This window comes from Tribolium castaneum, chromosome 4 (assembly GCF_031307605.1).
Source record: "Tribolium castaneum strain GA2 chromosome 4, icTriCast1.1, whole genome shotgun sequence".
Classification (NCBI taxonomy): Eukaryota; Metazoa; Arthropoda; class Insecta; order Coleoptera; family Tenebrionidae; genus Tribolium; species Tribolium castaneum.
Window position 1 is genome coordinate 4157243 of NC_087397.1, and position 24808 is coordinate 4182050.

Sequence of the window (24808 nt, forward strand, 5' to 3'; positions counted from 1 at the left end):
GTCTGGATAAGTCGTCGCATTTGTTTGAAAAATGAAAAATAAAAGACCTTTAACAACTGAAAATTTTATTACAAACAGTAGTATTGCTCCGAGGACTGAAAAATTGGTCTTGATGAACACGTTTATTCTCGTTAACTCAATATACAACAGTTTTATATCACAACAAATGGATAGAAAATACGTCTTTAGAAATACTGACAGTGTAGAAATATTCAAGCTACAAGTCTACCGTGTCTGTACAAGAAAAAACTACTGAGACGTCAGTTATTTGTAAAATACTCGGCGAGCCAACCCCAAGAAAATCGCGACTTCTAAGGAAATGAAAATCCTGAAATTTTACACACCATCCTGTACATTCTTAATTTTTGTTAATTTTTTTTTTGAAAATAAATAAAGTTGAAGCAGTTTTCTGAGTTTTTGGCCACTAACTGTTAATTTAACTACGAAGTTTTTGGACTAAGTGAATCCTTACCTGCCAGCCCATCCAACCCTGGTTGGTTTTTTTACTTGGTTGGTTAAATAATCGGGCAAATCAGACGCGTGATTTATTAGAAGATGGTATAATTTGCCAACAAAGAGATCACTTACCAGTAGCTGACCCTTATTTACAGTCTTGTAATAAAATTTGACAAAAACTGACGCCTGCATCAAATATTCCAACAAATTTTTTACAATCTTACCCCAATTACAGTCACATTGTCACCTAAATTTACGACGCCACAAGGAGCAACTTATAAATAAAAATAAGTTTTAAAGCTAAATCGTAAAAATGCGTTTAATTCAAAATCTGATTGGTATTTTTTTCGATAATTTCGTAAACAATTATCTGATGTGAATATGCGTAATTACTTTTCTTTTATAATTATCTTTATCTGTAAGTGAAAAATTACCAAAAAATTGGGGAAAATAACTTTCGAACGTACAGTCAGGACTGTAAAATGCAAAAAAATATTTAATTAGAAATGGCGATTTTACCAGGTTGCCCACCTGGTACATTATTGACTAGTTTCACATTTATTCAGAATTTTACAGCGTTTCTTAATTAAATTTTGGTCGAGGAGTAAACCCGTTTTTGATTAGCAGACTCAAAAAAAATTTCGTAAATTTTGTTCAAAGGTCTCGGTTTACCCCCCGACTAATGGTTTCCAAAACCGGATTGTCAGGCAGCTCGATGATGATTTTTTTGACTTGGCAGTTATCAGCCTCGCAACAGTCCCTCTCTGTAATTTTGGGAAGGGCAAAAGAGTTGGCTGATACTGTGTATGGTTCCATGAGAGCTTTAGGGTTCAGTAAAACTTGCAAAAGTTCGTTTCCCGTCTGACACGACAGCGTTCTTTTTTGTGGGGGTACATCCCTCCCTGAAACCGTGCTCTCCTTCCAACTGTTATTTGAGCTTTTCTCCGAAACTGCAGACGCCACTCTTGAGCCAATGTGGCACCTGATAGTCTTACTGGTCGTGAAAAGTGCCCGGTTATTTCGTTCCGGCTTCACGAGAATTATATAGAGTTTCGGGACGAAAAGAAAGACCCAAATCACCATCGCACTAAGCGTCACGCACATGCACAGCGTGATGACTTTCGAGTCGCTCCCGAAGTAGATGGGGACGAAGGCGATCCAGATGACGCAGGTGGTGTACATGGCGAAGCCGATGAATTTGGCTTCGTTGAAGTTCTCGGGGACGTTCCGCGTCTTGACGGCGTAGATGGTGCAGAGGATGATGAGGACGAAGTCAAAGGCGAGCGGGACAACGATGGCTTCCGGGGTCGTGTCGCACTCCAGGAGCGTCCTCCTGGTGGAGTACACATGTGCGATGTTGGGGAATTGGTAATGGAGCATCCCCCCCGAGATGAAAACCTCGATAGCGATCAGGAAGCACGTGATGACGACTTGGGCCGTCGCCGACATGAACAAGGGTTTCCTCGTGGGAAAGCGCTTCTTGCTCCCCGCCAGGATCCGGGCGATTCGGTTGGTTTTGGTCAACAGCGCCGCATACATCATGGCGAAGCTCAGGCCGGGCAAGACCCGGCTCAGCGCGCACGAGATCATCGACGGCTTCGTCAGAATTGCGAACACGCTAGCGTGCGAGACGGTCATGCCCGCCAGGATGATGTAGCACAGCTCCTTGGTGGAGGACTTGACGACCGGCGTGTTGTTGTACTTCATGAAGACCATGAAGGCGAAGAACGTGCTGAGGAAGCCCAGAGAGGCGAAGATCATGGCGACGATGGCCTGCGTGTCCCACCATTGCATGTGCTCGATGGGCAGCAGGAGACACTCTGAAAATCGCTCGCTCAGTTTGGGGATTACCGGCTTCGTGACGTTTTTTACTAAGTTTCAGCTCGTCCGGCACGAACCCTTGCGGGCAGCGGTGGCAACTCTCTCCTTGCTCATCTAGGATCTCTCCGCTGGGACATGGCACGCACACCCAGCAACAGCGCTTGTCCTTTCCGCCCTGCTGGACGTTCTGAAAAAGTGACTGGAATGGAATAGCAATTCTGCAGTGAGCGAAAGGACGCGGGATTGCTGCGAGATAAGGATTTTCGGTACTTTGATGGCTGCTAGCTCAGCTCAAATTTTACTACCGCCCTATTAACTACAAAGGGAGTTGAATGGGATGTTATGCATTACATTAATTTACAAGATTGAATGTTGGGACGGCCGGACGGTTTCAATCTTTGAAGGGCCGTTTTTATGACCCGATTTTTGCGATTTCTATCGTAATGGTACAAAATGGTAAATAAATAAAATGATCTTTTTTCTTTTAGGATACACATACATAATTTACTATTTAAACATTCAATAAAAATTCTAACCAAAATGAAATTCCTTTTGTTAAAATGATCCATAAAATCTCTTTTTGTATTATGAACGAAATTTCGATTCAGTCTATTTATTTTATTTTTTTTTATTTTTTTTTCTTGTTTATTTTTTTTTGTCTCGACATTACCATTTGTAACTCTTGGCTATTCCAGCGAAATTATGTGAAATAAAATAGGTCTCGCTAGAACGATACAAAAGTATCATTACTTTCGTTCTTCGGTGGTAATCTTTCGGTGTATTGTTTAATACATTAATAATAATAATAATAATAATAATAATAATAATAATAAAAAACTTTTGTTGAAGAAAAAAACAAATGTACAAAGTCTGTGACGCGAATAAAAAGATATAAATAAAAATTAAACAATAGGATAAATACACTCAGAACAATAAGGGAGTTTTTAGCTTAAAGTAACGTAATTTTTGAGTAAGTATATCGATAAATAATATTAGTTTATGAAGTATTTTTTAAAGGATTTTTGTGGAATTAGTTTTATACGTGTTTGGTTTATATATTTAAATATTTTCAACAAAATTATAATAGATTTATCTGCTAATAAAGCACCGTAATCATCATAAATATATGTTGTGTTTGTGATGGAATTGCTATAAAGTGGGCCATTACAATGCATCAATTTTAAATTTGAATTTACGTCGAGTAGGTTATTTTATAATTTGTGTGCAAATTATTTGATAACGAATTTAATAAACGCGCTCGTGGAATATATTATTGGGTTCTTTTTTGATTAGTTTCCATTATAGGAAGTGTTATTTTTCCCTAACTAAATATTTTAAGAAACTCAGTTTTTTTAAGAAATTCTTTAGAATTTGGGCGGTGTAGAGGAATAAAAACGTAAATCGATTTTTTGTGTTCATCTGCTAGGTAGATTTATGTTTGGTGGTTGAAATCCAAATTTGTAGTAATAAAATAATAACTGTAAATTTATAAATAGATAATTTAATGTGTGAGCACGCACGCAATTTTTAGTAACAATTCCAGGTTGCATATTTATGCAATTTATGCATATTTATTTTGTCCCACAAAAACTTTTTCAAACTTGTGTGGTCGTCAGGAGGGCGAACAAACAATAACAAGAGAACCCTTTTCATGGAATTTAGCAAAAACACTGAATTCTTACAACTATGCGAGTTTCAATCTCGATTTCTAAAATAATTTCAGGTAAAGTTATTTTAGTTAATATTCCATCTGATGCCTTGGATAAATGATACAATGTTCTTACATAGCGGACGTTTTTATTGCCTTCGAACAGTGTTCGAACGAATTGCATTGTATCCAATTTTCTGGAGTAAATGAACGAAGTTTTAATTAAAATTTCAATTATCATAGTAAAGTGTGTAGCGTTGGAAATTCAGATTTATCTGAAATAATACGAATATGCTTCCCCTTCAAAACTTGTTTGTGCGCGCAAATAAATAAAATTCATATAGGACTAGATAAACTCATGCACTAATAACATCCGGTCACGTTAAACACGTATAACTGTTTCCCTTTTTTGACGTTTATTTCGTATAAGTGTAATAAATAATGCATCCGTACTTACTTTGTAATGTCCTTTCGGGCATTCCTCTGAGCAAACCGACTTGACATTTCTGCTTCTACCGAACTGCATCGGTCTCGACTGATTCCACCACAAACTTCTGTTATGCCAGTTACCGACCTGGACATAATCAAAGCTCCCATCGTCGAGCTTCTGATAATTCATAATGTCATAACGCCCCGGGGGATCCCCGTTTTCATCAAACTCTATTATATCTTCGTCGTACTCAAAGGTAACGTTCATCAAATAACTCTGAAAAATCAAATATTTCAGCGTGTCTTCGTTAATTCGCAAGAATCTGACGCGGAAAGAGATCGAAGTGTGTAGCTTTTACGTTCCGTAGAGCTAAAAGCTCGCTCGGACGTGTTTATTCGGTTTCACTCTTATTCACTTACAAATCAGCATAAATCGAATTTTGCTTTAAAAGTCGATAAAATAGTTATGGGAATAGACGCGCCGACTGAAACGGCCCCACTTGCTCAAATTTTCAGCATTTATGATCCTGTTTCAACATTAAATAAAAATTTCAAAAACGTACAAGTTGCCGCAAGTTTGCTCCGCCTGCATATTTTATCACTCACATTATTTGTTACGGTCAAAACTAGTCGCCAGATTTTTCAGACGAAAAACGTATCAAATATTAACAACTAGTTTGTGGATACAATTTCGCACAACGATACATTCGGCGGCTTGTTTGCTTAGACCTACCTTAAACAAGGACCCATTGAAGGGCAGGAGCTTTTCACACGTTCCGGTCGTTCCGGGCCCACACTTGTCCTGCTGCATGTCATGCAAGGCGTGCGCTAAACTGTACACAGCTTTAATGACAAAGCTGAGCTTAGAATCTTGCCGATATTTGTCTAGCAAACTCTCTTCACCTGGAAAATGCGATTTTGTTAGCACAGCTCGCAGACATGAAAAAGCTCAAAGCACAGGACACTTCAAGCTCAACAATTCCTAATTGGTAGCTTTTTCTAAAGGAGGTTATTTTTACTCGACTTAATTATTATTATCGCTAAATGCCGGTAGTGGAGCTGATCTTTGAATGGGGAGCGCGAAAACATTTCAACTGCTAATTAGCGATGACAAAACTAGTAATTAATTTAGCGAGTGTTCGTCATTCAGACCGGCGTCATTTCGCGAAAAACTAAAGGACCGAATACATTAAAGCTTCTTCGGGCCAAAGTTGGAAAGTTCATATTTATTTCATTCAGTCAGTGTCGCTTGCATTAAATTCCATCGCCGGTGTGCTGTAAATTGTTGGTAAAACCATTTTATAAATTGGATGGTTAACAATTCCAGTCGAAACCTGTTCTTCCGCAAACAATGTTAAATGCAATTGATTGATGATGATTCATAAACCACTTTGAATAATGTCGACATTCGACTTCATTTTACAACAAATGCACCTCGGATGTCTAATGATCTAATTTTTCAAAGCTTCGAAAACACGATTTTTTATGATTTGTAACCGATAGGTATGGGATTTCTTGATTGAAGCTGATGAATGATCAAGCGCATTTAATATTTGATGAGCGAAATGAAGCGCAACAGATTTCCCCGAAAGTTGGGCCCCAAATCAATAAAAAGTTTCTGTTATTTAATTGAGTTATTTCCATACAATCTGAGCACGTATTTGTCTCCAATGATGATCTAAAGTACAACTTTGCAAAATTGATTGTTTTAAATAAATAGTTGCACATTTACGAGACTGCGGGCCGGTTATAGACAATCTTTTAAGATGATAGTCGAGAGTAAACAGGCGTTCATTGCGAATAAAAATTGCTTTTCTTTGTGGGGAGCAAACGCGTTTCAGTTGCCTCAAGCGTCCCGCTAATTTTTCTAGGCCCTTTTTTACAGATTTGTATTGCTCCTGTTTATTGAAACCAGCGCAAGCATTATCTGAAGAATAAACTGTTGCTGGTATTTACAGCTATATTCACACTCGACGGAACAATGGCTTATTATTTGAAACAAGAAGTACTTTGATTAGCGCCTTAATTAAGAACGTGATATGCCTCTAAGGCTTCATTAATAAAGTTTTCAACAGGGATTAACACCAAAAACCGAACGAAACAATGACTGCGATATTGTTTTCAATTATTACATCGGACTGAATGGAAATTTCTACAAGTTCTTGCTTTGCTTCACCCACTACAACCCGATCAATCATGCGTTTGGAACCATTCATGAATATCAAGACAAAGCTCAGAAATCAATGTCAGTAAACACTGGCTTTCCATAAATTTGACGATTATTGACACGTAACTCTAGGTAAATTATTACCAACAAAAATTAATATTCGATTTTACAAGACAACAAGTAAATTATTAATTTCGTGCGAAATAAATTTTTAAACATAATTAAGTGAAACTTGTGGTTGCTGGTCGCCAGCATTAATAAATGGCAACTCGTCAATTTTGAAGCATGTGCCTATTACCAGCAGGTGGCTCGTGAAGTTTTAATTAAGGAGAGAGCTTTTAATGATTCATTTTTTTGTCGGTCATAATCAGTATTTTTAAAATTGCAAGAGCTACGTTAGTATCTTCGTAATTAAATAAATGTTTGTACAGCTATTTGGGAGAACTGCGACGGTTTCCTGTGCTGTAGCCTTATTAGGAAGTAATCGAATGAGCTCAAAATAAGATTAATTTGTTTACAGTCCCACTACGCGCCCATAAATAATGAGCTATTTTTCGATTCTTTAATAGTGTTTACCCAGTTCTGTTGTTTAGATGCTTTTGATTTTTTTTACATTTATTCAAAAAATCACGGTTTTATCTCCGTTAATCCACATAACTATGCGCTAAAGGAGCCGTAAAACGCGGAATTCATATAAATGCGGTTTATGCCCACTCCAGACAGTGGAATAACCATTCCGCTCCGCATACATCAAATACCGACGACCACCACGATTTTCTAGGTCGGTGGTGACAGAACTTACCGCTGCAAAGCTTTCTCGAGTCTGTCTTGTTGACGGTAGAGCTTTGTGTGGAGTTGAGAGTATCGACGGACGCAGAGTCATCGTCTGGCGGTCCGTCAAGCGAGCACGAAAACCGGGACTCCCAGAATTCCCTAAACCATGGATTACGGGTGTTGTTATGGGGCTTCAAGGACCAGTAGTACTCGTCGAAGGACTTCACGTACGGGGAGTGAATTCGAATCGAAAGTGCACCCCAGGCCTCCTCTTCAAAACCGCGAGTTACATCGCCTCGGTCAGCCCAACCATCACTGAACACGACAATAAATTGAAACAAGCTGAAATATGTAGGGTGCCCTACATATTTGCAATAAAGATCCTTCCAGAACATTTAGATACGATAGGGAATATCGGTCCTGGGCTGGGTAACAGTTTTATCGAGAGATAAAGTCGCATTCGCTGTCATAAGTGCCAATATGATCGAGAAATTTAATATGACTGGCTGCGAACGTTACACTCATAGTTACAAAGAATAAAAAAGTGCAAGTGCTTTTAGAATATTGTTACTTTTACTTCTTCCAGTCTAAAGCTTGATAAATTGTGAAATCTATTGCTGTGAACATTGTGATAATATTATTGAAATTTATGAATTTGTCCAGATAGCATGGTTTTATAGCCCATTTATGAGCTTAATAAATAATGTCTCGTCGCAAATAAGTGAAAAAATTGTTGTTATTGTTTGAAACAATGCTCGCAGGCTGTCGACCATTATGAACCAGTTCATTCGCTTTTATTTTCTTGAGCTGGGGTGGAAAATTGAGGATGTGTGCTTAAAATAACTCCAATATCACCGTTTTCTCGGAAAATAGTCTATTAAATTACACATACTGGCTTTTAAATTTTTTAATCAAAATTTTCGTGTTTAATTTTTATCCAAATCGATTGTGTTTAGTGACATTTAATAAAAACTGATTGCGTGTGAAAAGGACACCACTTGCGCTTGAAGTTTTGATAAATTTACGTCACAGGGACGTCACCACTTATTTCAATATTGAAACTTGCAATTTGAATCCGGGTTGAAGTTAAATATTTTCTCTCGTTTTGGGATAACAACACAAAAGCACATTATACGAGGACGCGCTTGAAACTGGTGAAGATAACATCGAAAACGTGCAGATCGTATTTATTCCAATTAATAAAAATAAAAATTTGGCTGGTTTAAATGAGATAAAGATCAAGCTCTATTCACTAATTATTGAAGCTTGTTGATTTCCGTAAATTCTTCCACAGTGTTTGGATAGTTTGATCGTGGAATATGAAGGATATTTAATAAAATGTTTCGGGACAGTGATGCTCATTGGAATTTGTCCTAAAAGCTTAACTAAACAACCCTCTGAAACACTTACATTTACGCACACAAATTGAACAAGTAAGACAATTTGTAAAATTAATGATTAAGTTCAGGAATGTTTAAATAAAACCAAATAACACTTTCCCTTATTGTGTGTGTATGTTCAACGGTAAAGGTAACTCTGAATTCACTGAAAGTTTACATTGCTGATAGTCGTTGACATTCAGAGAAAGTAAATTCGACGAAAAATAACGCAGAACTTTCACCTCTTTTAAGCGGACATTTTTTTTGTTAGCTGTGAAGAAACTTTCGATCTGATTGTGTTCTCTAGTTTAAAACTGATCCATTTTTAATGGCTTTGGAAAATTGGTCATTGTAATAACGATTATCTAAATATCTGCAGTTACGAGTAAACCATTCCTTTATTTACATCAATATTGTGATTTAATTTGCATTCTGTTTTTATTTACTCTTCAAACTAAAAATGTTTAATATTTAAATTGTACACTTTTAATCAGTCTATCATTTAATCCTTTGTTAACGCAGTTTGCATTTTTTTTATTTGAACACATTACGAACCACAAATGATTAAAGGGTTAAACATTAAAGACTAAAACTTAAAATATGGGTAAACTCCACAGAGTGTTAGTTATTTTTTTCCTTGTCAACTCAAATATCTCGGTAACAATAATGAAGCAACAATTAACAAACGTATGTAGTTGAGGAGACACGGCGAAAGCAAAGCTATGACATAATTTAGCAACTTTTGAAGTACCTGGGACAAATCTACTTGCGATGTCGGGAGGAAACAATGCCATCTGGCGCTTACCACATTATAAGTAACTACAAACTTGTAATTTAATATTCAAATTTGGAGATAGTTCCACTTAGTTCATTAAATTTGGTTTTTACGAGCTAATGAACCGAGAACTTGTCATACTTTCCCGAATTTCCTCAATTAGATTCAATCTCAAGCGTTCCCGGCTTGTTAGCGATTTTCCTATTCATTTTTTCCGCCTCTTCGAAATAGAAGTGGGTTTCGATTGACCAGTATTAATTAATAATTGTTTAAGCAGTAATCAATCGGCCAACAACAGTTGGGGCAATTAGCAATCAACTATTCATTACTAGAAGTTCCTACTTATTTGACGGGAAATCCGGTATGAAAGGCTGTTATCACGGAGGATTCGGATGCAAGATCTTGCACGCTTGTATTGGTTTTATCACTTGCATTAATTAGGAGATAATTATAATTGCAAGTGGGGGAGCTATGCGATATCAGGAAATTAAATCCGAAAACGCGATAACTACAAATCCCAACAAAAATACAAAAGCTAAACGCAAAACCAATCCTATTTGCAGCAGCGAATTCCGTAAAAAGATCGACAAATGGTCCAAAGCTTCTTTTGTGCTTATATTAAAACAATTTACGTGTAAATAAGCTCATTTGTCTCGGAATTCCCTTTATCCTGCTGCAGGCCCGATTTAAAACTCGTGCTGTTTCGATGTCGTCCTCGAAAATTCGAGGATAATTGAATTCTTCCTACATACCAACACTGAGTTATGTCCCCGTCAAAGTATTTGTCTCTTTTAAACAAATTTATAATCCCTACATAAATTGATCATTTTTTGCAGGAAAGCGTTACAGACTTATTCCTGCATTTGTCTTCAATTTCCTTTCGACGCCTCAGGCGAAGCGCCTTAATTAGTCTGAAAACTTGTATTTTTTGTCCGCGATCGTAAAACGTAGCTCTGGATGTGACAAACGCACCGATTATAAAAATCGTTTAAACAGAAATTTACTCGTTCCTACTCGAAAGCACAATAATTAAGCTCTCGCGATAAATCATTTCTGAAGTGGGGCATAAATCAAAATAAAACTAATTTGTTTTAGGCAAATACGAATTAAAACACTTCTGCTGTTGAAAACAAACTGTGACTCCAAACCTAGCAAAAGCAACATTTTTTAAGCTAATTCCTTCATTTTATTAAATTATATAGTGATATAGTGTCGAACGTTATGCAATAAATAAGCGATGCCTCCTTGGGGACAGCCGTTGGCAAACTAAACGCAACTAAATTAGGAGTGTTACCACGCTTTATTAAACTCATTGATGGTGGTAATATGACAGTAATAGATTATGTCAACATGCACGAGAACAGGGAAATCATGAGCGAGTCAATTTAATATTCATTCAGACCTGGGGTAATAAAATGCGACACAAAGTCAGTGTCTTATGTTTCTTTGACCACACTTGTGTGAATAAAACTTCATACATTTATGTATAAAAACCTGAAAAAGATGAAATCAAGTGTAGTCTCCAATCTAGATCACGAGATCGGCCCCCGAAATTCAATCGCATTCACAACTGGAAATTGCCTCGAAAGAAAGTACGAAATTACCTTCCTATGAATAAGAAATGATTGGTCATGTTGAGACGCCGAGTCGCCTTGAGGAGTCCTCTGACGGTCAGTCCTTCGCAAAAGCAGACGACGACGTAAGCGTTGGGATCCTGCTTCAGATTGAGGATAACTTTGTCGAAGCCTTCGTCGGGCGCATTGCTCAGAATCGAATCCTCCCGTGCAATGCAAACGTCGGCTTCTTCGGCCAGCTCCCGAAACGCTTGGATCCCCGACTGGCCATAATTTTCTGCATGAAAATATCGATTACGCAATTAGCGGCTTACGTAACACCTGTTACTGTCTGAAAAATGCTAATTAATTGCTAACTATTATGCAACTGACACTGCTGAAACTCGATGATCAATTGCTGCAAATGCAAACAAGTTACAAAAGTTGCTCGATTAATCAGAAGTTTATTTGTCAATACCGACAGGAAAACTAAAACCATTCTCAATCCGATTAATTAAAGAACTTAAAAAGTGTAGTTGTTAAACGGAGAACAAAGGGTCTTTAGACACTATTACAATTCGCTCCATTGTAGTTAATGACAACGCGTTATGAACCGGAAAATAATTAGGTTAGCGAAAACTCCAAAAATTATATTTTAAAGAAAAACTTTATATCTTTGTTATTGTACGAAAATGACTGAGCCCAAAGCGCCTTTGAAGGGATTTCAGCTGATTACGATGTAAAATATTTCCTTTATCTTCTTATAACCCCCTTCACAGTAACCAACTAAGAACATTAAAAATGTTGCCTAGACCCAGTTAGCTCTATTTGAATAACGGGACCGCTAGGATTAATTACACGATGTTATAGTTATTTGCTCAACGTCAATAATGACAAGTCAAGGTTTAATTGAAGGAATTAAACCCGGCGCATCCACCAAAACCATTCTTTAATTTCGTGCTTTTCCATTTGTCGCAGCAGATAGGGATTTTAGAGGTACAATGCCATGGAAAATTGAAAACTGATATTTGTTAAGGTGCGCCTCTGATGAAGCTATTGTCCGTCGCTAAAGCTACAAAAAAGGAACCACTTCAATAGATTTTTTATTCTACAAAAAGTGCGCCTCCACAAAACATATTTTTAACACCTGAAATAAAAACTCATCATCGGTATTGACCGCCGGAGCGTTCCTGCATTCATAATAATGCTATTTCCAGTTCGGGTAGCTGGCACAAGAAACGGAAATTCGGCTAAATCAATCTTTATTATTTAACATGATGGAAAAAATATTATGCACGAGGCTAACTATTCGAGTAAAAATTTAAACAAATCAGGCAATATTTTTTTATTTAACAAAGATTTTGATGGTTTGAGAAGTTTTCAATTACGGCGAAATTATTCGGAAAAAAAGAAAAGAGAAAACGAGTTGATAAATTTTCCAATTGTTTTTATTTTCAATTACGACAAAACTATTCAAAAATATGAAACTATTTTGGCTTAAGCTTATGTAAAATAATCCGGGGAATAGACTGCCGTCGAGAAAATGGCCAAGTTCCCAATAGTTTTTTAGTTACGATTTTTTTAATTTTACCAATTTCTTCTATTACTTGAAATTTTCTCAAAAATTATTAGTCGGAACACAATAATCTTTTTTAAAAAAGATAGACAATTAAAAGAGTTTTTCAATGATAATAAATTTCGTAGAGTTATCTTGATAGTTCCGGAATTATTCGCGATAAATGTTCCTTATGCCGAAAATCGAGAAAAATCTCGTAGAAAAGTGAAAAAATCGCAATCAAATATATTAATTTTTTGCAGTTTTAATAACTCGAAATCGTGGTAAAAGCATAGAAAAGTTCGTAAAACTTTGTTAAAACGTATTTAAAAAAAGATTTTTTTGAAGGTGTTGAGAAATATTTCAAGTTTGTAATTTTTTTAATTACGACAAAACTATTCAAAACCGTAGAACTGTTTTAGTCTAAGCCTATGTAAAATGATCCAGGGAATCGATTGGCGTCAAGAAAATCGAGAAATTCCCAACAGTTTTTTAGTTATGATTTTTTTTAATTTTACCAATTTTTGCTATTATTTCCAATTTTCTCGAAAATTATTAGTCGGAAATCAATAATCTTCTTTGAAAAAGATAAATAATTAAAATAGTTTTCCAACGATAATAAGTTTCACAGGGTTATCTTAATAGTTCTAGAATCATTCTCGATAAATGTTTCGGGTACAGAAAATCGACAAAAATCTCGTCGAAAAGTGAAAAAAATATTGATTTTTTGCACTTTTAGCAATTCTAACGCGCTGTAAAAGTATAAAAGAATCTTTTTGGAAGTGTTGAAAAATTTTTAAATTTGTTAATTACGACAAAACTATTCAAAAATATAGAAATATTTTAGTCTAAGCATATGTAGAAAATAGCTAAATTCCAAATAGTTTTTAAACTATAATTGTTTTCATTTTGCCAATTTTTACATGTATGAGCAATTTTCTCGTACAACAATGACCACTTTTATAAAAGATACATAATTAAAAGAGTTTTTCAACAATACTGCACTTAATAGAGTAACCCTTTTAAAATAGAAGCTCTTTTAAGGACTCTAGAGGGTTCTAAAGATATTTAAAAGTGCACAAAACTTGGTATAATACGACGAATAGTCAATTGATATCAACTTAACGTAGGTTCACTACGTTTTGTGTCGCCCCTCTTTTTCAATATTCAGATTAAAATGTGTGAAGTTGTGCACATTTTTCAGGCAAATTTGTGTCGAAAAATGCAAAAAATACGGCCAAAGTGTCAAAACAAATTAATAATTTACCGCAAACTCTTCCCCGACTCTTCTCACACTCAAAACCCCCACCCACCCTTGAGTTTCCACTCACCATCGGTATTGACAGCCGAGACGTACGTCCAACCGTAATATCTCACAATATCGAGAATAACTTGCGCTTGGTAATAATCCGACGGCACCACCCTCAAGAAATAATTAAATCTGCTCTTATCGGACAAATCCCTCGAAGTGGTGGAATACCCCACTTGTGGAATATGGAACAACTGGAGCAAGTTCTGGACTTGCAGCGCCACCGAGCTGGACCCCGGCCCCACAACCCCGATAAGGGGCCCCCGCTGGCCGGCGTCGGAGGTCGTGAGGTTGTGGCAGGAGTCCAGGTAGGAGGACACGGGGGTGATGGCATCCCTGATGAGCTCGATGCTCTGCTGGAGCGCCACCGGGGCATACCAGCACTCGTCGCGGATCTCCACCCCTAGAGTGAGGTTGGGCAGCAAATTGGGGTCTTTGTTGATCTTGTCTAATGTCTGGAAAGTGACTTCGACGCGCTGGATGCCGTACAGTTCGCGAATTTCCCCGCATTTGATGCCCAGGCTGGCGACGGTGCGTTTCTTTGATGACGGCTGGTGGTGCACGGGGAATAAGGCACCGATTATGAAATCGCCGTTCAGGAACGCTGATATGCGTTTGTCTTGGTTGACTGTTAGGGATGAGGGCTCAAATAGCTGGATCACCGTCAAGGCGATAAGGGTTGTGGTCCGAAGGAGCGGCATCGTGGCTTTGGCACCGCTTGGAAGAGGGGAGGAAACGCGCAGTCATTTTCGGTGGATTCTGGAACAAAACGGGATTTGACTTGAGCAAAAATAATACGCACCCGACGTAATAATTAACTTTATTGATTGTAATACCACAGAGGTGCACAATATTATTACGATTGGTTCTTCAGAAAAGTTCAGCTAATCACCTTCATGTTTAGTACAAAAAACATTTAGCAAGGGACAAATACAAAGAGTATTCAATGCCCGAATAATTACACACGTGCATCAAGTAAATATTTTTTTAGCATTTTTATTAAAAGTATTCGAACAATAATCGATAATCTAGTTAAAATCTCGATTTTTGATCGTAATTTGTCTAAAAGTAATATATTTTTCTATTATTTGTATCGTGAAATTTCTACTATGAAAATTGTATTTGGCTTGCACTCGAAATATAACTACAGAATATTTATTTTAATAATAAAAAAATTGAGTCAATTGGCCAAGCAAGGTTTCAAAAAATCCATATTGCTTCTAAAAAAACTTGGAAAAGTGAAAATGAAACTAGTTTCAACGTTAAAAAAATTAAAACCTGATGATAAATTGTATAAGTTCAAGACGAAACAATGAAAAAGTAAAGCAGGGTGTTTCAGTATTTAAGTCTATCCGCTCGCTAAAAAATTAATACTTAACCGTATGAATAAAATTAATAAATGTTTTTGCTTCTAATTTTGCAAATAAATTGCTTGAAATCTTAAAATGAATAAAAATGTAATAGGTATAAGCTTTTACTTTCACTTTAAAATTGTTGATGCTAATCAGTACGAGCATCAGATTTTAAAAGTAACACATCACGCTTGAAACGATTGAAAAAGTTGTGTAACTTAAGGGTAAGAAAAACTTATAAACAACCCTTCGAACCCTTAGAAAAAGATTCCAAGACTTTATGTTGGTTTGAACGAGAAGATCTTCATGCTTTGGGGTGGTATTTTGTCTCATTTAATAATTTTTTTTTATATAATGTAGTAAGTATTCGATGGATGAAGATGTCGACAGAGATGACGAGAATAATGATAATATTTTAATATTTTTTGCGCAGGATGACGTTTCACATATTATCATAGTATAATTAGAAGAAATAACATCCTTTTTAAAATTATGATATTGAAAACTTTACTACATAGATTTATTTTAAGAGCAACTAAAAACTAAAGCATTTACTCCGCAGCAAAAGCAAGAGCTTATTCATACTAATCAAATGCTTTTACGTTTTTCTTCAAGTGTTTGCTTTTACTTTAAAATATGCTTTTAGTAAATACTCCAACTTTATACATACGGCCCATTATCACAATTTGCCAAAAAATTTAGAGCACAAATCAAACAAATGAGTTGATGCTTCACGTTGGAGTAGTAAGTTTTACAATAGAACTTTAACAAAGGTCAATATGTCTATTACGGTTAAAAATATCTTCTTTCTATTAGGGTCGGTTTCCAACTTCAGTTAAATTTATTGGTAGAATAAATAATATTTGAAAAATTTTGAAACGGTAAAATGCCTTTGGTTTTTAATTCTTATTATTTTTATTTTTACATACTTTTTTGTTTCAGTTTGAGAAATAACTAACATTTTTCTTAATTATTTAAATAAATTATTTCTTTGTTGAATGATACATTTGTTGACGTACTGAGTGTTTGTGAAAATGAGTTACAGAATACGGGCGATCACAATTTCATTTCCGCAACTTTGCACTCTTTTTACAAAATACAACTTTTGTATGTGATTCTTTTCATTATCATTTTCATTTTTGAGTAAATCTTACAATTTTTATTTTTATTTTTTAGTCCTAAATCAAACAAAATTTAGATCACTGTCACATACTGCATGAAATTAAATTGCAGAAATATTTTATTTAAAATAAAATTTTATTTCATTTACCACGTAATTGACAAAAATCGGTGACAACAGTGTTAAATTTTACGTATGAGATTGTCTTTCTTATCCTTTCTCAAAAGTAATTACAGAGATCTAATATTTTTAAAAATTTAAAGACAACAAAAGACTATAGCGGGATGCCAAGTTGAAAATTATTTTTTTCTCAAAAAATTACTTCGAAACCGTGTATATTTCAGATTCCTCAAAACATTTTAGGTAACGCCGTAGTAAAAATCAATGAATCAGACCAACCTCTCTATTCGCATCTTGGCTTGAAGTTATCTAAACAGATATTATTTTTTGTTAATAATGTTTTATCCATATATTCTTATACAATTATCGTTGTGCCGTTTAACTTTATTTTGTCAGTTTCTCACGTGCTGTTGTCGCAAACGGACGTCCGTAAATTTATTAAATAAAATAAAAATCGTGCGTGTAGTAAATTTTCTGTCTTAAAATGAACACTTAGAGCCGGTTTACAGAAAGTGAATAAATTAAATTTTAATTCGCTTGTTATATCGACCTTTAGCCGTGCGAAATTTTTATTATTTTAAGTGGTTAGTGTTTTGGTTCAAAGAAAAATAAAGTATTTGGATAAAAGGGTACGTCTGCAATATTTTTTTTTAGGAAAATCATATTTAATTTGCAACATTTTTAACTAATTTAGCAAAACTATGTATGTTTTTTTAATTACAGTAGGTCCGTTTTATGAAGATGAAGAACCGCGCTTCAAATAGGGTGAGTGTATTTTTTTAATTTTATCTCTCCTTTGAGGAGAGCAACTTATTTTTAATGAAATAAATCGAAAAATAAACAATTCGCAAACGCCTATTCATCAAATTTTTAGTTATTTACTAATATTGTTTATAATTTCAAAATAAAAGTGTTAATAAATAATACTTTGTCTAAAATATTAGCTTGAAGCGCATTTAAAGTTTGTGTTAATTTGTTACGTAACAAGAAGTTTTTTTGGGGTGGTAAAACTCTGAGTACCTTATTAATTATTACAATCAGCCTAGTGAGGCTTATTAATTTAATAGTTACACTGAGAAAAATTTTATTGACAATTTATGCTCCCTCCTTGTGCCCCTTGTTCATGCTGATTATTAAAAAACATTTGCTTGTAAAAATGCTTAACTCTATTTAACCATTTGTTGAGAAGTGTGATTGATGGTGCTTTTGTGAAAAGAATTTTACACAAAATTACCTTTCTCATACATTTTTGTTTTCGCCCTAGCGCGGTAATGAAGCTATTATCGTATGAAGTGAACATCATCGAGCCGAAATAACTTTCACGTTGCAGCCCCTCTCCCTTAGCGAACATTGAGCAAATAAATTTTAAGTAACCGTAAATCTAAAGCAAAAGTTACGAAAATAAATTAATGAAAGTAGATTCCATGTCGAATTCCGACGTCACGCATTTCAAATTGAGTTAATCACGACGCTTACGTGACATTTCGACATCTTGTGGCTTTGCTCCCACTCATTATTAATAGCAAAAACTTCGGCTTAACTAATGCCTCAAGTAACACATAACAATGCGAAACTATCGAAGGGGAAAACAAAATTGTTGTTTGAATAAAAATGTAGGCGGAATTTAGTTGCGAGAATTTGATGTGGATTCAGGCTTGTCTCGACAGACTCGTGTTATTGACAAATGTCATTATTCGGCAAAATCACATCTCACAATTTGACAAAGATCAAAGAGATTGATTAAATTGGATGGATAGTGTCAGGTTATATTCGGGCGAGTTTCAAGCGACTACCAAACAACATTAAACCGGGAAGTAAAAACGCAAACAAATAACGATTTTTTTTATTATTCATTCCAAATAATCCCTTTAATAATTGAGATTAAAAACTGTCGAACATAACTCTGGATGAGTTAATGAACTTTAACCCCGAGTTTTTATCTTTTAATAAGTAGTTTTTTATTACGGGCGCCGGAATTTTAATTACGTGAACGGTGCTAGATAATATCTTGTTTATTACACGTGCTATGTTTCTAATTGCGATTGTCAGAGTGCAAAATTAGTAATTTTACTCTCAATTACTATTTTCATTATGTTATCAATCGAAAAAAACCGTGACGTGTTTATTATCAGCTAGTTAAAATATTAGCCCGGCGCCTCCACCATTTTTGCACTTTAAAATTTGGTGAAAAATTGTACAAATCCGATACCTTTTCAGCCACGCAACAATCGCGTGTTGTGTCAGAAGGGAGTGCCAAACTACATTTGTTTGTATATAAAAGCTTACACATCCATTGTATTTTCATGAAAAACATTCCAATTACTAAATTAACTCCAATTTCAAAGTGCTCATCTTAATTAAAACTTCTTTAGTCGTTTTTTAAGTAATTTGACGCTTCATTGCTAAAAGACAAATGTGGTATCACTCAGAAAAAATATTTGATATGGTGTTCCATTAGGGACGCTGGCAACAGTTGGTGACATTCATCGAACAAAAAGATCTTCGCTTCACTCACTTTGTATTAAAAGAACGAAGTGTTGAGGCTATCAAATAATATTCAAATTTTTTACTCGTAACAAACATACTTCCATTAGGAAAGTTAATCTTTTAGCGTCTTGCGAATGATTGCCCACGACGTTTATTTCCTTTGGAGTGCTCCCTAACGACACAATATGTCATAACAGCGCCATCAAAAAATCGTTAAAGTCAAAAGACCAATTTAAAATTGCATAAAGGTCTTTCCGGCCGCATTCAAATATTAAATTAGCAGCTTGTGGAGGAATAGTTTTGTGTATTTGTTAAAAATAAAAGTGTTTTAACTTTGTTGGTTATTTAATTTCCGCTAATGCCTATTAAGCATGACAAAACAACGATGAGCTATGTAGCCTCAATTATCTCGCATTTTAGGCGGAACACAACAATTAAATCTTGTGTTCCGTCCGGAATTTTTCCACCGAGTCCAGAATATTTCATTACGCAGAGCGGTTTAATAAAAGAACGCGAATAAATGTCAAATTTATAAATTATGCAAAAGCTCGAGTTTGAATTTATGTCGGCATGTTTAAGCCTTTAAGAAGTGCATGCTTTGGAGCGACTTTAAAATAAAAATAATAAATCTTTTGATCCTGTATGTAAATAATGATCAGAGTCGGGGATCAACTCGATTGAATTTGAAAAAGAAATTCATGTCGGTCGCGTGTTTTCGACAACTTCACAAGATGCTCAGCCCCAACTTCCGGCGCACAAAGCGGCGAATACCTTGCATTTTTTAAGCTCGTGAAATGATATTTAAAGTTTATTCGGGTGAAGAGTTAGGGCAACAAAAACTAGTCTTTTATTTTACAAAATGCTCCGTTAAAAAGCCGAATCCCGTAAGAAATATGAACTTATTTATCGGAAAAGGGATTCGCAGCCGCGATCAGTACAATTTCATTTCCTTAGTTCTAGAGATCGAACCTGAATCTCCCAATCTGCAAAACCTCACCCGTCTAATCGCCCGGAATCACATAAAAATTACTAGATTTCGATGACAAAAGCTTCCCACTTTTCGGTGATGAGAAAATACATCTTGCTTGTTTTTATTTAATTCTTGCATGGACCTGCTCAAAAATTGCTTCTCACCTCTCTTCTGTCATAATAAAATCTCATGAGAAATCAAAAAGTTACACCGATTCAGTGAATTCGAAATAAAATGTTGACGTGCTCTCATATATTAGATATGTTTTGCAAGGTAAACAAGTTTGGGCGCACGAATGTAGAGCGGATCCGAAAAGTACGTGCCCTAAAATAAAAACGTTTTGATAGTAATTTTGAGTGACTAATTTTTGCAGTAAAATTTATGACAGTGGTTTAACTGCGCCCTAATCAATGCAATCACCCACATTTGCGCTTTTTATAGCACAAATCTAGGAACAAAGCGCCAGAATCAGAATGTAGAGTCAACGATAAAAACCCTGTAACGAATTCAAAACAAAATGTGCAAGCTTTTGTTTGGCACGAGCAGGAACGCGATTTCAATTTTCCTCAGTTGCAGCATCCGGAAAAGTGTAAACTCATTTTATGACAAACATTTATTGTGCGAGCACTTAATCGATAGAGAATTTAATTGAAGTGCATACAGTAAAAATAGCTGATTTTGTGTGAAACCTGAGATGGTAGTTTTAGCTGGTGTAATATTAAAGCACGGAAAATGTGGCAACTCATGCGCGTTTTTCCGTAGGGGAAGCCACTTAAACGCACAACAAAAAACACAAGGAAATGCATGCTAATATTTCTCGTGTTTGTGCGAAACTAAAAGGCTTATTTCACATCTCGTGCAGTTTTTGAGCCGCTATTTATTATCATGTTTAATTAAATGGAAGCTACTATTTTTTGTGTATGTGCACACACCAACCTACTTGTAATTAATTACGAGCTTAAAACTTTCCTAAAAGAGGCAAAGTTTTGCGGTGGTGAAGAGAATTATTTGTTAGAAAATGAAAAGGTTGGTGTTGTCATTTTATGTACGAATTTATTAACACCTAAACATCAAACTGAAAGTGCTTTAAAATATTTTTCTTGACCGATAATATTTTCTACTAATGAAAATTACTAATTCAGAAACACCATAATTCGTTTATTAGGAATTCCGTTCGTGTGGGCCACAAATACCCGAGAGTAACGTAATTAATTTGTTAATAAAGCAAGAATTTTGGCACGACGTAACAAAGCATTTCACTTCTTTTACAAAAAATATGTTTGGCCAAAAATGCTAATGTTCGAAAATATTAATTAACAGGCTGAAGACAAATTTAATTAAATGTTTAGTCAATGGGAGCTATTTAAATAAAATCTGCCTTTGTAATTTTAAAATTACATTTCCGAGCTGTTACATTTAGACAAATGCTGCAAATGTTTAAGAAAATCATTTAGAACAAATACATAACTCGCTTCTGACTTTTCCTGGTAATAAATGGCCTAGCTTTGCACTACAAGCTTTCATATTAGACGGTCAAGCAGTTTTTACATTACCTCGGAATTTGTAATTTCAGTTTTAATAAAAATGTCAGCAGAGCTCCAATTTATATTTACATTCACCATGTGTGACGTAAGTTTCATTGGATGAACTCAAAAAGTTGTATGCATAAATGCATGAGCATTATAAGGGTCGGGCCATAAGACTTGCTAATAAAGGTCTATTTGTGCACTTCCATTACATGACGATGACAAATGGCCATCTATTAAAGAAGAAATAGAAGCTACCCACAGACGTATATTTTATAAACTATTCGCACTTGTACTATTCATTGTTATTCCGATAATCAAATAGAATTAGGATCCAATCAACTGTTAACAATTCTAAGCGGCACCGATACAACCTGTTGAATAGAGGGCTCGACTAATAAAAAACACTCATTGCGGAGAGGTATTTAAAACATTTGTTAGATACTAATTAAAGCCAATAGTGAGGTTTGTTTTAAAACCACTGAGTCCGCTTTTTTATTTTAAAATTCATTCGGGATTTTGATGATTCTGTATTTGCACATCAAAACGGTCTGTTTGAGTAAACACAAAAAATCAATCAACGATTTTTGTAAAATTACACTATGCATTGAACTAAATTTAACACTAGGTGTCGTTTTACAAACAATCCCTCTCTTTAACGTCAAATAATGTGTCGCACAAAAGAGATTTGAATTCAAGTTAAAAAGCCTCAGTTGAAACACAGTTTGTATTGTTTTTTATGTTCAGTGTTTTCCAAACAGTGTTATCGAATCCGCTTATTTTTTCCGATACAATAGTTTTAGGCGAGATTAACACATCGACCAACACTATTGTTGTTGGATACGTTTTCTAGCTGCTTTCTGAACCAGTTTTATTAAAAATAAATAACGGAACTAGTAGATAAAGTGTTTAAATTTTGTTTACACAGATTTTTCTGACTGTAGTGAAATCAAATTCGAATTGGGAAAGCGATATTGTCTACTCAAGAGACAGAATATTATTCCGACAGATACGAGATAGGATATGGATTTACATATCCATCAGACTTTTTACATTATTCACTAGGTACTTAAAGGGTAAACCTTTCATACTCGTATTTGTGCAAGTAACAAGTTACGAGACAATTTCAACTCAATCAAATAACAGTTTCTGACGCTTCGATATTGAAAACCAATTTAACATCAATACCAACGATAGGATTTGTTGTACGTGTTGTCCATTATTTTAGTAAAATATGTTATATTTTGATATCGGGATCAGAAAACAAGTTGACTGTCACTCTACATAAACAAAAACTAAAATAGTTGAGTATTTTTTTTTGTTAAAAATTGGCTTGTTAGAGATTTTTAATTAAATGTCTCATGCTTGAAGTTTGCTAAAATTATCAGAAATTTTTGCAAGAGTAGACGATGATTAGTAGTTGAATAAAATCCGAGCAAATTCTACCTTGGGTCCTCTTTATACACCCAGATAGTAAAAAGCAAACGGTCTTTTCTAAACTGAAGCGAGACAATGCTTTATTTTAATTGACGTTTGCAGTAACAAGGGAAATACAATTTTAATGACCCCCTCCTTTCACTTGCACTGTGTATTAATTGTTCATTCATCTTTTCGGATAATTGGGGCTGGTTCAAATAAAAAAGCAGTTTTTACGTAGCTATAGCCGAAAATTTGCGTGCTTATGTTATTCAGCGTAATGACTTATTGTGCTTGGTCGTATATTCACAGTTTAAAAGTCCATAATTTAACACGGACGTTAATCTTAATTTCCGCATAAATTCCGTGGCACTTTTAATTAACGCCTATACAGAAGCATCTGAACAAATCTTTTTTTCCGAACAAAAGATTCAACCATTGTGCTCCGACAAGATTGTCTTTGTGTTTGTTGATTTAATTTTAAAAGTAGGTAATTTATTTGCATAATTCATTCGTTTAAAAGCCATTTATGAACGCAGTGAAAACATTATGCATGCATGCATGCATTTCACAGATAAGAATAATTTAATCATCAATTGATGAAATTGTGGTTGTGGAGGAAAAAGCGTGAGAATGTGAGCAATACGCTGTGATGATTAATGGAATTCTTCAATTGCAGTCAAATGTAGTAAAAACATAGACTAGAAATCCAACAAGTGTTAATGAATTATTTCCGCATTTGCATATAAACATTATTCCAGGAAGTTGCTAATTTTTTCATATCCATAACAAGTGAAACAATTTCGAAACATTTTCTCGTTTACAAATTCCTTCCAAATTGCGGAAGTTTTATCATTTTGAGGCTGTACCTTTCTCATTCCTGCCAATATCAAATGCTTGCACACTTTTTTCATATTCCTTAGTAAAATAGCCGTTGTTTTAGCACGAATTTGCCATTCATAACTGACTCATAAATTTTTATATCGTAAGTTTTGAATTACTGACGCATGTATCATCAGGTTTAACCAGATGCTTAATCTTCTGTGCTTTTAATAACACTTAACATTTAATGGGAAACAGTGCCCTTGTACCAAAATAACAATAATAATTAGGTGAGCCTACGTGGTGTTCAGGAAAATGATAACGTATCAATAAACAGGATGTTCATTTTGAAAAACATTAGGCATTTACGTACGTAGATCTTGTGCGATTACATCAACAAAAACATTTACCTGTATTAATTGTTTTTTCTGCTCCATACTTACACAAAAATTTTAATAATATAGACACCCACATTGTATGATTATCAATTTATTGGTGTTTGATAGTAACATATACCTAAATATAGAACCGCAAAATGTGTAGTTGCATCCATCCAATAATACAACGTACGAGTATATTTATGAAAAGCACAATGGATTGGCCAGACAAAACATACCAAAACTTTAATTTTGTAAACTCTTTTGTTATTGTTACAAACACTTTAATAAAAAAAATTCTTAGCTAAAAGATTCTTCAATAAATTTTAGTTAGAAATATTTTAATTTTGTTTAGAATTCATGCTGAAATTTGAAAAAAAAATGAAGCGACATGAAACTTACGAAATCGAATTCATGAAACCACGAGGTTCGAGCTTTTCGTAAGTGGACGTTTAAACTAGTATACGCTACCGACGCTTTTGAACTGATGTTAAAACGACGCGCGAATTTGCAAGGCGCTAATATTTTGCGCCGACGCCAACATGTGTCTTTCTGATAAAAACGTGATAAGTTATGTCGTAATATTAATTTGAATGAAACCGAAAAAATTAATTATGAGTGGGAGAAAATAGCAAAATTCTTATAACTTAACTTGAAGCTGCGCTTTTGAGGTTTTTTTTTCTATACAAGAAATAATTGTTAACTTTTCTTAATGTTATTTAAATGAGTAATGATCGATAATGACTTAAACG

The 24808-nt window shown here is 34.9% G+C and overlaps 1 protein-coding gene across 1 annotated transcript; it reads right to left on the minus strand.

Moving 5' to 3' along the window:
* Positions 1 to 44: 44 nt before the first annotated feature.
* Positions 45 to 24604, minus strand: LOC657397 (metabotropic glutamate receptor 5). Its single transcript, XM_008203299.3, has 8 exons — positions 24459 to 24604; positions 13889 to 14625; positions 11054 to 11300; positions 7324 to 7610; positions 5088 to 5257; positions 4383 to 4631; positions 2329 to 2464; positions 45 to 2276 (listed from the first exon to the last, which is right to left on the minus strand). Exons 2-8 carry the CDS (start codon positions 14565 to 14567, stop codon positions 1111 to 1113), a joined length of 2934 nt encoding a protein of 977 aa, XP_008201521.1. The 5' UTR covers positions 14568 to 14625; positions 24459 to 24604; the 3' UTR covers positions 45 to 1110.
* Positions 24605 to 24808: the final 204 nt, after the last annotated feature.

What these genes read in the sequence shown, in the direction of transcription:
- LOC657397 (XM_008203299.3), bottom strand. Translation starts at nt 14,567, where the DNA reads ATGCCGCTCCTTCGGACCACAACCCTTATCGCCTTGACGGTGATCCAG. An exon ending in CATTTCTTATTCATAGGAAG is followed by an intron (nt 7,611 to 11,053) that starts GTAATTTCGTAC and finishes TGTCGTGTTCAG; the next exon opens with TGATGGTTGGGCTGACCGAG. An exon ending in TCAATGGGTCCTTGTTTAAG is followed by an intron (nt 4,632 to 5,087) that starts GTAGGTCTAAGC and finishes TTGATTTTTCAG; the next exon opens with AGTTATTTGATGAACGTTAC.